This window comes from Lates calcarifer, linkage group LG10 (assembly GCF_001640805.2).
Source record: "Lates calcarifer isolate ASB-BC8 linkage group LG10, TLL_Latcal_v3, whole genome shotgun sequence".
Taxonomy (NCBI): Eukaryota; Metazoa; Chordata; class Actinopteri; family Centropomidae; genus Lates; species Lates calcarifer.
The window spans coordinates 13,633,019-13,649,989 of NC_066842.1; the positions used below are offsets into that span (position 1 = coordinate 13,633,019).

The following is a 16,971-nucleotide window of genomic DNA, read 5'->3' on the forward strand; positions in this document are numbered from 1 at the left end:
TAATCCAAAGTGAGTCACGCTCACTTAAGCAGCCACAGATATATTTGAGACAAATTCATCATATTCTATCTTGAATTCTGCAAGTGATTACCTGCATTGACTGACTAGATTGCCAATTAAATATAGCCCATCCATTTTACTGAATAAGAGGCAATTGCTGTGCAGTGAGCAGTCCCTTCAGAGCTTTCTGCTCTGAGACTGTGGTGAATGACTGATGTGACAAAGCTATTAGCTGCCTCAGTCAGAGAGAACAGTCTCAATCAGTGGACTGCGTATTTTCAGTATAGACAAGAGGGAATTAAACTACAAATTGAGGATAAAGGCAAACCAATGTCATCATTATCTACAGATTAAAAAGAACGAGAACATGCACTCTGTTCCCACTCTACATAAAGAAAAGGTGGCACAGATTTAGAAAAAAAATGATCAGAAGAAATTACAATCCAGATAAAAACATTTACATATAGGTTATTGAAAATCTTTCTGACCATTTTTTTTACTCCCGGTCTCTCTGTCTCACTCTCTCTCTGGTCATTGAGTGGATCATTAGCTGTCAGGGCCCTTGAAACCATACCCCCAACCCTGAACTCCCATTCCTGCTCGCTTCTAAAATATTCATAAGGACAATTAGGAGTTCCGATAAGGCGAGTACGGAGGGCTGGGGGGCGTGCGGCAGAGAGGGCAGGATGTGCCAGCAGGACGTCTGTTCTGCAACACTCTATACCCAGACCACAGACCTGTCCTCATCAATCTGAGACACAGCAGCCTCCCTCTTTGCCCCCAGTCAAGCCCGGCAGCCAGGGGAAGGTGGCACAGTGCCAGCTAAACCCCAGTCTCCCACCCACCTCAGCCCACCCCACCCCATCCCAGCAGGCTTTGCTCTGTCCTCGCCCCTGGGCAGGAGGGGTTGGCCGCACAGCACGCACAGTGGGAGGAGGGGGGCACAAGGGCAAGCTGATTGTTGCACAAGCGAACTCACAGAAGCCGCTGCGCACAAAAGCGAGGTCTCACTTCAGCCGTTCAGCCCGCAAGGTCACTGAAGAACACAGAGGGTGGACTCACGGCTTGTGGTTCTAATGATCTTTAACATAACTAGTATCACTGTCGGTCTGCAACTAGATCAAACCAAATTAGGTCAGCTCATTGTTTGACCTATTTCATGTGGTTCCTGCCACAGTTTATGACAGGTATGTGGTTTGAGCTCAGTAGTGCATTGCAACCAGGCAGGTTCCATCCAACTCATTGTTACTGCAGAAAAGCAACAAATTGTCTTACTATTACTTTTTTTAAAAACAGCAATGAGCTAATTAGTTTAATATGTCCCAAAGAGAAGTATTTAGTTACAGTGCTCATTACATTACTTTTGTGTTATGTACATAATCTGTGCATACCTGTTTGCACATACAGGTAAGCATCATTTTTAATAGTAACGGAAAAAAATATTCATATACTGTAACAGAACATTTTGTCATTCAGTTTAGAAAATAACCATATCTACTTTTTCTCTATGGTGAATAAACTGTGGTGTTTTAGTTCCAGATTTTCAGATATAGCATGTCTAATTTTAGACCTTAGAGTATTAACTCATTAGTATCACTGGAAACTAATGTTTAGAAGAAGGCACCATGGCTTATGTTATTTTGTTGTTGTGTCTCCTTTCATTACATGCTCTCTAAGAGACCCTCAGTTTGAAATGAGACATATGCAACGTAGTTGAGAGGGTGGAGAAAAAAAAAAGCTCTGACGTCAATGAAGCACAACATGTGCCAAAAGCAAAAATCTCTTAGCAGTAACCTGGTAACAAGCATCACACACCGGAGAGCTGAGACACAATAAAACAATGAGATGTACTGCATGATGAATTCAAAAACCACCAAAAACTAGTACTTGATAAAAGGGTTAAGCCATTCAGCAATTCAAAGGAAAATTGTTGTAAAGCTCTACAGGACAAAATCCCATTTATCCCAGGGATATTGCTGGTTATGGCCACTTTAATTCCAGTAATCACACTACATTTTCACAGATTGAAAATCAAAGGCCATTACATGGCCATCAGGTGACAATTACTATGTACTGAATCTGCTCCATAGCAGAGGACACATACTACAGAAGAGTCTGCCCTATACTCACATGAACATTACCACAACTGTTTCATTACACTCAGAAAACTACAAAAGAGGACTGGTGACCCTTTTTCACTAAAAGCCCAGAGGAAAAGGAGTCCTTGTCCTATAAAAAGAGGCACTTTGAAACCCAGCATGTTGCTCGCAACAGAACCATTAATACTGCTTCACTCACTGTGGCAAGACAAGACTTTTCAGACAACTCGTACCAGACTAGTCCAGAAGAAATATCAATGTGAAGATGTAATGCTGTGTATCAAGAGGAGAGTAATGACAAAATTAAATGAATGGGATAATTTACACTACCACAATCCTAACTTTATAAAAGAGGCTGTAATAAAGTATTACCACATTATGTACAGAATATACGAAAATCAGAAGACACAGTCAATATTCCAATTAAGTCATATGTCCAACCGTCTGAATTCATTGTTGAAAACATCCATTGAACACCAAACAACTTATAGTAGTGTTTTAGGTTTTATCTTGTTATTAAGTATCTCTCTACTCTGCAAATAAGACTCACTTTGACTTACTATGTAACTGAAACCTCATGCTATAACTGTAAGTAACATTATCGGTGGTATTACTGTGGCTAACAAAGATAATCCTTCTCTCTGTTTTCACTATAACATTTGTGAGTTCTTATTTATTTTTATCTTGTCCTACTGCACTAGTCTGAAAATAGATGCTGGTGCCGAATGAAGAGCCAGTGTTTTTGTTTTGACTAGCAACACAAGTTAACTCTGGAGCTGACCCGGCCTGAAACACAGGCCCAAAAGGTTAAGAGCCGGCTCTCAGGTATACAAAAACAATCTGCGTGCTCAGGAAATAGGAAGCAGCTCATCTCCGCGACACAGCGTGTTTATACGAGCGCCAAATGAAGAGGCGGTGATAGGATTTCAGAAGCACAAATTAATACTGCCCATGCTGTTACTTTACCATCCTCTCCGGAGAGACAACAGATTGACTGACAGGTTTTCTATTTATGTGGCAACACACAGAAGATACTTAAAAAGAAACATCTTCTTCATTACAAGGCGGTATCACAGATAATGCACATAGCCATTGATAAAAAAATATAATATCATCATACTTAAGGTAATCTGCAGTACTGTGCGTGACTTACAGTCAAAATAAAAATATAGAAAATCATTTTAATATCACTCCAATAAATCACAGAAGCCCAAAAGTGCACATACTTTTTTTCTGTAATATTAAAAATGGCCTGGAAGAAAATTTCACATATATTGAAAAGCACTGGAAAATCAACATCAACCCAATAAGTCTATGTCAATAGCAATGACATTTGATTTAGCTTAAAAGGGATATCTCATCACTGCTGCTATGAGCTCTATGGTGAAATACCAAAAAGGAGAATAGTAATATGATGATGGCACCATCGAGGAGAAAGGCTGAAGTAGAAAGACACTGGTGAAGAGCTGGAGTTGGATAGAGAATGTGATAGAGGCCTGACAATGAAGCCAATGAACCTTTATATCTAATTAATGAAAACTTTCTGTTTGATTTGACATTTTTCACCCCATCAGAAGTAAATTTGGTAAATATTAAAGATCAATCAGACATCTGAAATACTTTAAAAAAGATCTCTGAATTCTGATTTTGTTGTTACATTCAGACTGCTGTGCTCCCTTTCCAAACCATTGTAAATAGACCAGCAAATGATAGATAATGATGTAGATAATTATATACAAAGACTGAGCAATTTGGCCAGTCAGACAATAAGAAATCACGGATAGTTCCAACTAGAATAATGACTTGCCACAAGTGTAATCTACCCTACATACAAAATGTTTAATTAACTTGCTATTCTACATCTCTCAAAATGTCAGTTCACTGGCTTTTAGAAAAAAGAAAGAAGTAAAACACTGAGAACAAAAGTGTGTGCCTCTGAAGACCTCAACCACTAACCGAAAACTGAAAGAGTTGGTTGGCTAACTCAACCAAATGATTAGAAAAAGGGGTGGTGGAGATAACTGCCTGAATGTTATTGTCATTTTACAAAACCTAATGGATTTAAGCATCTGTAGCATCTTCCTCTGTGATATCTGAATACTGAAGATCCACCCAGACATAGTGCAGACCAGGGCAGTGCAGCTGATTTAAATCCACAGGTCAAAAGTCAAGGGAAGAAGGAACAGAAACTTTAAACCTCACGGGTAAAGTTTTTTTTACAGTTATTATGTCAAAATATAGACAGACAGACTGAGAAGCCCCCGTGTTTAGATTTTGTCTCTGGATATCAACATAAAGTAAGATGGCCCCAACAATACGCCTTTCTGAAGAAAAAAGCTCCGCTGCAAAGGAATTGATGACGCTCATGTTTCTGGCAACAGCAGTGTCAGTTTCCTCAGAATAAACAGATATCAGAAAATAGCATTAGAAGCGCACAACAGCCACAGAGACAAAAGAAAAACGAATGTCTGCACACATGAACCCAAGACAAAAGACGTTCAGAAATACATGAGACCACATTAAGACTACCAACTTTCACCAGTCTCGTACAACAACAATTAACCAAAGCACAGCTCAAACTCAATAACTATAATACAAGTGAATTCCTACACTCATGCAGCCAATATTAATGTGGACATCCTCTCATTTAATACAAGACATCTAATTATTAGCGCAAAACACTGCATTGTTAAAAATAAAATACTGCATGTTCCACAGCTGTGAAAAAGTAAAATGTTAACTGGTGAACAGTAATAACATAAATTGCTGTATATTATACTATTCAACTAAGGCATGGTAAAGTAGTTTAAATAATCTTTCATTAATATAACTTTAAGGTTGCTACAAATTATGTATACTTTACTTTCACATAGTCTAATGAATGCCTCTGTATATAATCAATATACAGAGATTTGAAAGCTGTTTAAGGTCATTTTAGTTTTATCACACGAACTTGTAAATTGTGTGCTCCATTACTACAGACAAATGACATTAATTTTCATGTAACATAATTTACATAAAAAGTAATGTGCATGATACATAGCCAACCAGCTTTTACATGCAAAATGACTGGTAATGTTGATATACCACCAGTAGAACACACTGTAACTCTCCCACACAACTAAGATTTTATTAGGCAGTAATTCATTCTTTTAATTAATTGCATTAAGTGCAACTAACCAAATCTTCTGTTCTTACAATCAACTTAAATATTTCCTCATCTGTATGTCATGTTTTCCATTTGAATTTTCATGTTGTCACTGTTCTGAACTACCCTTTCATGGGATGGTACTCTTGAAAACACATAAAGCCCCGTTTAAGTGACCCTATTATGCGACCTGCTACTAAGTATCAGTATCACACAGCTTTGTGTGTCTATCATGCAATATTTACTGTACAGGGTGACCTTTTACTGGTTGACTCATATTTTCATTCCATTATTTATACATTCTAACTATCACACATATAATTAGTCATTTTTGTATTAACTCTATTAATTAATTAGACTAACAGCTAATATTTCCTATAACTGCAAAACAGTAGTAACAATGACAGTACCTCTGTGCGCCAGCAAAAGCCTTGTTTGTCCGTCCTCTTGTGCTTTTTTGCATAATTATAAAAACACACTCAATGAACGATCTGCTTTTGGTACTCTGAGTAGTCTCACCAGTATGCTTTGATATTCAAGGATTTGCGCTTACTGTTAAAACCAACACAAACAAGCTGCATGCCACAACAGAATTCAGAGCTGAAAGAGTACTGAATATTTGTATGGCTGGCATTCATCTCTCAAAGAGATATTTGATCTGAAAACACGCTGATGGAGATGCAGACTTAAAATGCAAATTGTGTTTTTGTTCATGTAAAGTTGATGTATTGGCCATATAACTGACTTTAGATAGTGCTACATGTATTTCTCTCTTTTAATCTGTGTAATATTAACCTCTGATCTCTAACCTGACCCCTTTTTTTATGTTCAAAAATAAAATGACAGCTTTTTCAGTGGTAGTTATCACCATCTATTTTTAAGAAATGTGTGTTAAAGCGAGAGGCCTCTTTGAGTAAAATGAAATTTCACTGATCTTTTAGCACAATCAAATAAAGAATCAGATTTATGGAGCGGATGTTTAAGACAGTTTTCTGTTGAGTTTTTTTCTCCTGCTCTTTCATCTCTCCTTCCTCCCCCCAACTCCCAACCCCATTCCCCCAGCCTCCATTTCCAGTGAGCCACCAGCAGGAAGATAATTGATCAATCATGCTAATTGAAGAGTCTGGACAGCTAGCCCACCATAGCAGATGTGCCAATTTGCATTCATTAAGATAGAAATGAGTCTTAATCACTGCTTAGCTTTTGATTGACAACATAAACATCCCCTGTCTGAAACTCCCGGTGCCCATTCAGCCCAGAGCTTTTTAAGGGATTCATTCCATAACTGGCAATAAGATAAATTTTTCTTTGAGCTGTAAGTCACTGAAAATGCACTTCTGAAGCACAGTGACTTATCACATAGATCATCTCCATCTGTGAAAAAAAAAAAAAAAAAAAAGAACGAAGGATACAGAAATGGGACATGACCACAAACTGAACCACAAACTGAACCCTTAATCATGGCGATTGTGTATACTAGCCTTTGTCACTGTAAAATCTGCAAAGGTCAGGGTGAAATTCACAAACAATTCAGACGAATCGCACCTTTACTTGACATTCAGTAATGGTCAAAATTTACATATCTTATTGAATGATTAATACAGCTCCATTCATCACAAAAGTTGATAGTGAAATAAAACCTTAGCTGAAATTACCTGACAATTTCATGCTCATTTCCTCTTACTGTAGTGGTCTTGTGAGAGGGAGGACTGTTCCTTCATAAACAGACAGGGGCATTTTTCTGCTTTCCCCAAGTCACGGTAACAATGGCCACCCCTCTTTATAATGAAGAAGATAAGCAGAATTTCCCTATGAATGATCTCAGGTTGTTTACTCTAACAAATCCTCAGGGTAAAAGACAAAAAAGAGCAGTGAAAAGTCAATTCTTTCTCACACGGAACAATTCTTTGCATATGGTGGAGTCCAGTTATTTACAATTACGAAGCAGTGGTTGAAATTACATTCTCAAATTGGGTTAAAGCCTATTCACAACCCTGATTTTATGCAATTACAGTTAAGTGTTGGCTTAATGTTAATTCAGTGTGCCTGCAAATTCAATTAATCCTAATCTATATTATATACCTGGATTGCATTGAATTGCTCAAAGAGAGGACACATAAATGCCAAATGATGCCTGTGAAGTTGCGATCTGATTTCAGGCTTTCTGCTGGAGACACAGGGCTCTCTCTGTGTGCAGGAGAGCGGTGTGAGGTTATAGTGGAGCACAAGCAAAATCTCATTAGCTCCACTCGCGGAGAGGGGAGGAAGAGTAAATATTATTAGATTAATCTAATGACTAACAGCAGCATTTTCATTTGTGGTATAAACAGCATTCGACAGGAAGCACAATAGAAACAACGGCATAAAGCTTTCAGTGATTAATACGCTGCTTGGGTTCAAAATAACACAACCCTTTAAATACTACACTTATTTCCAAGAAAAAACTTACTATATGTTAAATGAGTATGACCTTGGGAGGAAAGCATCAGCCCAAACACTTGCATGTGTTGCTCTTCTGAATTACAAAAGTATATAAATACAGCAAATGTGAACTTGTTGGTGGTTTTAACAGACAAGTTAAACAAGACTGATTCTTCATTTAATTACTATATAATCTTGAGAAAACAATCTAACATTTTTGACTAAGTAAATAAGAACATCTATATGTAAAACAATTAAATATACCTTACCACTGTTGATGTTTTAAATTAAGAGACGTTTGTGTGACACACACAGGTGAATGCATAAAAGGAGAGATTTCATACAGCAGTTCACCTGTCGCCTGGAGCGTTGGTAAGGTTAAGACTACACAACACATGCAGACAAACACACACACACACACACCAACACACACGTAGAAGAAAAATCGGAGCCCACTGCTCTGCTTTGGACTGTGAGCCAAGTTTGAGACAAAGTCCATAGCCCTCCACTGGGTTATCAAACTGTGGCCCAGGCATGCATCCATCTGTGGAAAACATGGAGACTGTTCTCCCACACTGCACAGCTCAGCCTTTATCTACAGATGGTACTACTGAGCAGGAATGTGACCTTTGATTCAGTTTCTCACACGGAACGAGCTTCCCAATGAAAAGTGGGAGAGGGTTTTTCTGGCCTGTCCCAAACCAGACAAATGAGCACATGATTGTTTGCATGGCAAAGATTGGTTTAACACAATTTAAAAATTTAGATAAGTGTCCAGTGTAAGTGTCCTCATGTGAGGCGCATTTCACCAGATAAATGGGGGAGGGGTGGATTCTTCCCATCATTACAAATGCATCAGCTCCATCCGTGCAGTGTACAAGGATCTGTACAGCTGTAGAGAAGCACAAACACTGGAAAAGTGCTCACTAAAAGAGGCGGACAGCAAAAACGGCTAAGATTATTTCTCTCAATTATAGTTTCCACAGATTATAAACCACCTCCAACACTGGCTCTCTCGCCAAGTGAATAGTGGGGTTATGTATGTGATGCTGTGAAGTGAACTGGGTTGGTTACTTCTGCTCTGCTTCTTCACTTCTGAACCTTGACCACGTAGCCGGCAGGCAGAGGGGGGGATTTTGTGCATATCTGCAAAGATACTGGCCGAGTGAGCGGAGACAACGGTGGCTTGTTCTCGCCTTTTGTGCAGCAGGGCAGCTTCCTTGAGAGTAGCCAGAAGGGCTAAGTGGGAAATCAGCATGGGACCACTGCTGCTACATTATGTACAACATACATCGCTATTATACCATGCTGTCAACATAAACATACATCGGTAGACCACAGATATATGTGATATAACAGGCTGAGGGGTGGGGTGGGGGGGTGACCTAGCTGATAGGCAGTAAATAACATAATGATTCTGGGTGTGTGGTGTGTGTGTGTGTGTGTGTGTGTGTGTGTGTGTGTGTGTGTGTGTGTGTGTGTGTTGGGGGGGGGTTGTTGTTCTATTTGCAGCAAAGCCTTCTTTAAAATAAGACAGTTTCCAGAGTCATGGCAAAACAAATTTGTGGTCACAGTTACGTAAGTGAGGAATGTATCCATGTATTTTTTATGCAGGTGAGCCCCTGCTCTGCTCTGAGGGCCCCTGATGGAGCAGTGACTGCATAAGTCTACTGGATGCCAAAGCACTCTTCTGCAGCTCTGCCAAGCAGGTAATTCACAAGCAGCAGCAGAAGCATGAATAAAAGATAATGGGCCACAGCTGACTCCTTTATACTGCATGTAATTTCACTAATTCCTCCAAGTAAAAGTCTTTTCCAAAGCTGGGACTCTTGAAATGTTTCAATCTCACCCATCTTAAACCTTTAATGTCTCTTAATTGAGAAGCTGTGATAAAAATGCTGTATGTTGTAGTGGACAGGTGGCAGTAAAAATAAAAGAGTATTGCAATGCAGCAGTCGGCATTGTCTAATAAAAACATCTTTGCACAGAAAAAATTATTCTATTTTGAATAGCTGTAAAAATGAATGGGCAAATTTATACTGGCAGTGTTGTAATTTTATCAATAGGCATTAATATACATTGTATGTGCTTTCATTCAGTCAGAATGAAGATACCTTCCTCTTAAAACAGATCTTGAATAAGCTGAGAAACCACACATGCGCCAACGAAAGATGTTTGGAACAGGATGTATCCCTAATCATTCTCATTTACTTTGGCTTTTACACTTTTGGCTGACAATTTTGTATGCTGGCATAACAAGTGGCTTACTCTTCCGCTGGTCGCCGGGCATGCACAAGCTGCCAGGAAACCCAAGTGCTTGTTGAGTTTTATAGAGCAGAGTGGAATGTACTAAACACTGTATTTTCACTGAAAAACACTGCAGCAATAGCCGGATGATTGTCTGTAATGAGGAAGAACCAGAGAACTGAGCCCTCACAGGTACAATATCTATGGGAAACAGGGTCAACATGGCGGTCAGCAGCTACTGTATGCATGCGTGTACAGAGATAGGTTCTCCACGTCAGTTGATGGGGACAAGAGAAGCTGAACTTATCAGGGAGTGCAGACCTCCTGTGTGCCCTATCTGAATGATGACTAGAAGGAAACTGTTACTTGTTCCCAACCCTTGTTTTGTCGGTTACCCTTGCAACATTTATCAAAGCTTTTTAAGGCTAAATATATGTTACAGTACAAATCCAGTCCTAAGATAACATAAATGTCTTACTTACATTTTTTGGCTCAATTATATAAGTTGTGTAAGAAGAGAAAAACCTTGATTACAGTGAGGTATACAAAGGCATTATGTGAAGGAAGTTTTCCCCAAAAAAGTAAGAAAGCGACGCTCACTCACCTCTACAATGTCAGAGTTGGTTCTGCTCTCATGGGGCTCATTGTACTCTGTGTATTTCAGCAACACTTTGTCCATGTCTGTGCTGGCGTACTGGAACAGTTTGTTAGAGCTGTTGAAAATGATGAGGGCTATCTCACAGTCACATAGTACACTCAGCTCATAGGCCTTTTTCATCAAGCCAAACTTCCTCTTTGTGAAGGTAACCTGAGGAACACACAGAAAACAAAACCATCCATTACAGAGGGAAACTGTTTCTCCAAACAAAGATTAAAGTCAAGTGAACAAAGTAAAAATTTGTACATCTACACGCAAATTTGTTAAAGTGTAAATGTTAATTTAGGATTCTTATTACAAAGACTGTAATTTATTTTTCTCCATGTTTGTAAAATGCAGTAACTGTCAGTGGTGGAAGAAGTATTCACATCTTCTAGTTGCGTAAAAAAAAAAAAAAAAAAAAAAGCAATAGCAGAGTGTAAAAACACATTACAAGTAAAAGTCCTGCATTCTGATTTACTAACATGAAAGTAAAAAAGTATTACCAGTAAAAAGTACTACAAGTATGACAAGTAAAAAAAAATACTCATTATGCAACAAGTTGTTGCTTCATCAAGTATCTCCAACCAGGTCCAGTTGCCCTTGATTTGATTGGATTGACTTGGTTGGAGATACTTGATGAAGTTTTACTTAAGTCCAGTTGCCCTTGATTCAACCCTTCATGGATATGCAACATGTTACCATTTATTATATCACTGGATTAGTTTTTACTGCTGCATTCAGAAGGTAAGGAAGTTTTAAATGTTGTAGTTGGTATATTTTATATACTGTCAACTAAACGAAAGCATCATATTTTATAAAGTGATCATATGTTTTGTATGTAAAATCTTAATCTGTACTAGTGTAAAAAGTACAATATCCAAAAAGAGAGCTGCTTCATTCATAAGATTTGTATTAAATCTATGAGTAAGGAGTGCTGCCAAGTTTTAAAAGCTTTGAAACGGAAAAAGGAATACTCTCATAAGGACTGTAAGCCAGGAAAATAACAGTATTAACGGCCTCATTATATTACAACAATGTTACTGTAACCAAGGTGACAGATAACAAGATCATTCCTCCTTTAGGAATGATTGCAATAACATAGTGCACGTCTGAAATGTCTAGTTATCAGGCCAGAGGTCAGGGTTAGAGGCACGAGTCAGCGAGCTGAGTCAGAGCTTTGGCAACAACGGGGGTCCATACATTACTGTAGCCCCTGACTCCATATACGGAAAAGCTATCTCTGTAGTGCAGCATAAGCCTTGTAACATGAGCCCTCAGATGGGACTTTGGGTCATACATCACTCCAATGGTAACGCAAACCCTCTCTCCAAAGTGACTTTATGTCCTGCATCTCTGCAGCTCTGTCTCTGTGGTTGCCTAAGACCCATACACACATGTCATTATGTTACGCCACCTCTTTACAGTGTGCTACACTCATTTCTCAAGCAAAAAACATTATTCACAAGTAGGGAGGGTAGAAAGGCAGCCTTTCTCCTTTGGTTTTGTAATGGCTGTATGCAGAAAATAGTTTTAAATTTGCACATTTCAAACCATTGCTTCAGATTTATGTTTTTCTCTTATTGCATGTTTTCTTGTCAAATGTGTACTATACACTGTGGCTATTGAATGTGCTGGTAAAAGCTCAGAGCCACAGAGGAGTGCATGTGTCTGCATTCTCCATCAGTTTCACTGACCTACTAAGAGAGGAGTTGAGCAGATGAGCTGGCTTTGTTCAACTTTAATTGGTCACAGCTTGCGGCTATACCCTCATTTTAACTGGTATAATGCAGTATAATCCTATGTGTTGCATAGAGTCTATGTAACTGCTCTGCCAGTGGGGTCACTCCAACTGTGATAAATGAATTTCAAATCTTCCTCACTACAGGTAATTACACAGGACCATTATTCCCGCTCCAGACACGGAGGAGCCTGTCCTTGTGTCATTTTCTATTCGGTACGCCGATGTTAGTTGAGTTTGTATTCTAAAATGTCATTTCTTGAAATGACAAGGTTTAAATACGGGAGAAGCTGAATCAAATGACATGTTTCCTTGCAAATCGCAGACACGTTAAGTCTTTGAGTAAGTTTGGCTGACCAGAAAAAGCATTGTGAGGTTTCACAGATGTCATTTGGATGATTCTCTCAAGGTGGATTGCTGCATAGAGGCAGAAAAAAGGAGATAATGCATGTGGCCAGTCTCAGGTCTGTTTCTACCCAGTCAGAGCACCTGCTGTTCCTAACCAACTGATAATAGTCTCCTCTGACAAAACACTGAAGGCTGCCCACTCACGCCCCCCACCCCTCATTCGCCTGCTTACATATTTGTTTGTTTGCCTAACCAACCGGAAAGCAGGGACTGTCATGAGGGAAAATGATTAACAAATTGTATGCTCTTTAGCAGATGAATGTGGCTGTTAAGCCATGGAGATGTCACCTTTCAACAGGAAGCCCAGGATGAGACGCTGAGCGAGGACTTTGTTCCACCTGGATGCATGGCAGAGTGCTGAGCGCAGGGCTGCTGACCCAGGCACGGCTTCATTTCAACCTCAGCAGCAGCAGCAGCAGCAGCACCGAGACTCAGTCCTTGCCCCAGCCACTGACACACAGTACCTCTCACAAAAAGCCAGCTGCTGCATACAATGCCATTAAAGGTGACAGCCGCATTACTCTATTGTACTTACACAGTTATCTTTAATAGGGAAAAAAAGTAGGCTATTTTGCCCTGAGGATATCTAAGAAATCTAGACATGACACAAAACAGCTTAAAAAAACCAACATATACTAATATAACCTCCATCCACCCCCATCTTCTCTGGGGTGACTGGTGAGACAGTGGAAAACCACAGACATCCTTGAGGTCAAGTGGGAGGTTCACTGGCGTAGCTTTCCTATGGTTCACCAAGTCAAAGACACCCACAAAGACACTCGATGTGGTTTCAAAAATGTGACTTGCTCCTATAGTAAGATGTGGTACATGTAGTCTAGCTCCCTGACTAATTCATGTAATTCACAATGACAGGATTAGCCTCAGTGTTGTAAGGCAGTGTCATACTGCGCACTGTATGAACGCATTTACAGCTGTTCCGAGGCATCAAATGTCAGGGCAAAAGAGAAGGTAGGCTACATTTAAATTTCCAATAAAGTGGAGATATTCCAACTTTCTCTGCCTTTGATAAGGTCATTGTAACAGCTCACACAATACCAGACAGATCAGTAACTATACTAGCATTTCGTTTAGACTGTGGCAAGCTGGAAACTCAAGCTGACCTTTTAAGATGCTCTCATGATGTCATGAAGAGGTGGTAATTCTGCTCTCAATTCACACTTTCTGTATTTGCAACTTCTTCCCAGGTGTCTCACTATCCTAACATGTTTTTACTGAGCTTTAATTGAGCTTGGTAATTCAGTCCTTATATGCATGTTCTTTTACACTTTAGGCATGTGTTTTATGTGTTCGCAAGCTAACAAGGCTCTAAAAATGTATTTCAAGCAACACTAAAATGTACAAGGTGATTCTGTAAAAATGTGCAAATCGAATCAGTCAAAATCACAGAGTGGTGCTACAGCAGAGAAAAGCAGCAGCGTAGATTCACCTTATTTGACCTAAATAAAAGTGGTCACTGATGGGAATCTTCCCTCACTGGAGCTGACAAAATAAAACTGAAGGTGATGAAAATTTCAGGAAAAAAACAGGAAAAAGCAAAGTCTCTCTCTGGAAAAACTGGGCTCACCAGTTACGGTCGTCTTTTGGATAAAAGAAAATTTAGGTTTTACCGTTTTCATCCTCCACCAGAGAGACCCTGCTGCAGAAAACTGTATAGTACATAATAACATATGCTTCAACAAACAAGCCCTGACATACACATCCACCCAGAGTTGATGTGTCAATCAAAGGGTCTATCAATGTCTGTCCTTGGGCAGAGGTGCCAAGATGACAAACAAGACATCTGGGACTGAGAGTGCAGCTGTGACTGGGGCATGGCAGTAGATGCCTGAGTCACTAACACCTTCAGAGGGGTGAGGAGCTGGCGGCCTTATTAGAACCTCATGCCACCTCTGACGGCCCCCACGGCAGACATGAGAGCGAGCTTGAGAGACAGAGAGGTCTGGCACCAGCTGGCAGAGTGACCCGGGCCCTGTGGCTGCTGCCCTGGCTATGCGAGTGCGCCAGAGTGTGCGGGCCTGGGAGACAGGCCAGGGCCACCGCAACTGTCTGCCTGGATCAGCTCTCGCTGGGAGAGAGGACAGCCCCAGGATCCCCATGTGGACAACTGACAGCGCAAAGGCCTCGTCCACTGGGCGGGATTGACCTTGAAACCTACAGTAGCCATGACTGATCCTGTTTAGAGGAGAGGATGACATGCTAGTTAACAAAACATACGTAGGTTGACTAGGAATATCTGTAATCGTTTAAGGACAATCGGCTTGTTCAATTTGCTCAGAGTGATGTGTTAGCATCATCTAAATGTGTGAGCATTTTAGTGATGCGTTACAAGGTACAACCTCAGTGCAACACTCAACAGCAAAAATATAGTCACCATCACCCGACTTTTGCTGCTTCAGCGTAGTTTTATGGAAACTACATGTCATCCTGAACAACGATGATATATACCCTGCCTGTCACATTTAACGGTGTCCCTCTGTTCTTTCCATTGTCTATCAACAAGCTCTTTACCTGTCAAAAATATAATGATGACCACTCAGAACTTCAGGATTGGGTGAAGGCTAAAAAAATGGGAGGTATGAGCTGTGTTGCTCCCTGGAGAGAAAGTGAGAGAGAGAGAGAGAAAGCTACTCTGTGCCCACGGGCATTTGACGTGCCAGAGCAAAATCCAAAATGAGCCACAGCAAGGGCAGGCAACCCTCCACCCAGCAGCAAAATCATCAAACTTTTAATGACTTGGGCAATTACCCCCAGTGAGCCTGCTTAATGGCATCCAGAGGACGTCACTAGACACCGCTCACTAGGCTACACCAGCCTTTCCCCCTGCACTAACTTACAAGACTAATGTGTATCCTCCCTTCTTCACCATCACCCCCCCCCCCCGCCCCGGTAGATCTGCACACGCATGCCCTGACAGCTGCTCCGAGAGGTAGGTAAAAGACCCTGAATGTGCTCACTGAGTGCCAGTGGCTCTGACATTGTTATTTTGTGCTGTTCGTGAGTTCCGAACCTGTCAAGTCAAAACACAACAGATGCTCCCGCAAGAAAGAAATAGGGAGGATGGAAAAACGGAGTGTGTTTGAGTCTGTGTGTAACTGTCTGCTTCTCAAAAGGTAATAATTGCTGTGAATGAGGAGAATCAACCAGGGCGGTGCTGTTGTCTGGTTGTTATCCAGCATTCATGTGCAATCAGGATGTCAGTCTTTGCTGATGACTCTGCTGCTGTGTTGTAGGGACCATCACTTATGCAGGCCATGGCTCAGGAGCTGGCTCTTCATCATCCTACAGTATGCATGACAGGACCTCTGCTGCCTGCGTGTCTCATTCAACAAAGACACACACTTTTGTGAGCATAAAGCTGCACACTAAGATCTTACTTACAGTAGACATAAAGTATGCAACAATTGTAGAGTGTTTTATTGATCATCTTATCGTGCATGTCATTTTTTGACAACAGACTTCACCACTCGGAATTATAAAAATGGGCTATTAGTGTACAATGTAGGTAATGACTTGAAAACTTGACTTGAAAAATATCAGCTAAGTTCACTGCCTGTCTCAACTGTGCACTCACAATCCCTGATAGATTGTGCAATTACAGACCTTCTCAGCCTGTGCCACACTTCATGTTATAAATCCTGAAAGGTTAACAGCCCTCCTAAAGCACTTGCAGTGATAATGCAAGGGAGCCCCCACTGTCCCCACACAACATCCTGTACAGCAATACTGTCTAATTAGCCCACTTAAGGACTTCTTTCATTTTAATGCCGTTTGTATGGATAGGTAGTAGCGGAGCGGCGTAGATAAAGATTCAAATTGTCTCGCAACAATGGGGACCATATGCTAATGGATATTCCCCCTTGGTTCGGAGCACGCCCCAGGGAGATGGCACTGTATGCTTCATGGCCCACAGAAAAAAAAGGAGAGAAAGATACACACGCATACATCACTTTATACCAAAGCTTTATTTTAGCACAGCAGCCTATTGTCATACCAGATTCTGTGCTGAGCCAGCTAAAACCAACTAAATGCGAGCTGAAATGCCTGCGTGCCGCTGATAAACTTTCTTACAAATTATACAGTGAGACATTTAAAATCTGATGCAAACACTAGACTTTGGGAGACACAGTAATAATAAGCAGTGTCTCCCTCCAGAGCTCCACTTTTCTGAGAAACAATAGGGCTAAATATCTCCCCTCAGTCCCTTCATATATCCATTGTAAAGAATGGATCACTCCAAGGCTTAACTTGC

The 16,971-nt window shown here is 40.5% G+C and overlaps 1 protein-coding gene across 10 annotated transcripts in view; it reads right to left on the bottom strand.

Annotated features, from left to right (window-relative positions):
* Window positions 1–16,971, bottom strand: part of mef2aa (myocyte enhancer factor 2aa) — an 86,617-nt gene that overhangs the window by 20,859 nt on the left and 48,787 nt on the right. For all 10 annotated transcript variants that reach the window (XM_051073393.1, XM_051073391.1, XM_051073396.1 and 7 more), the window contains one exon: window positions 10,520–10,723. In XM_051073393.1, the coding sequence (XP_050929350.1) occupies window positions 10,520–10,723 (204 nt within the window). The remainder of the gene's footprint in view (window positions 1–10,519; window positions 10,724–16,971) is intronic.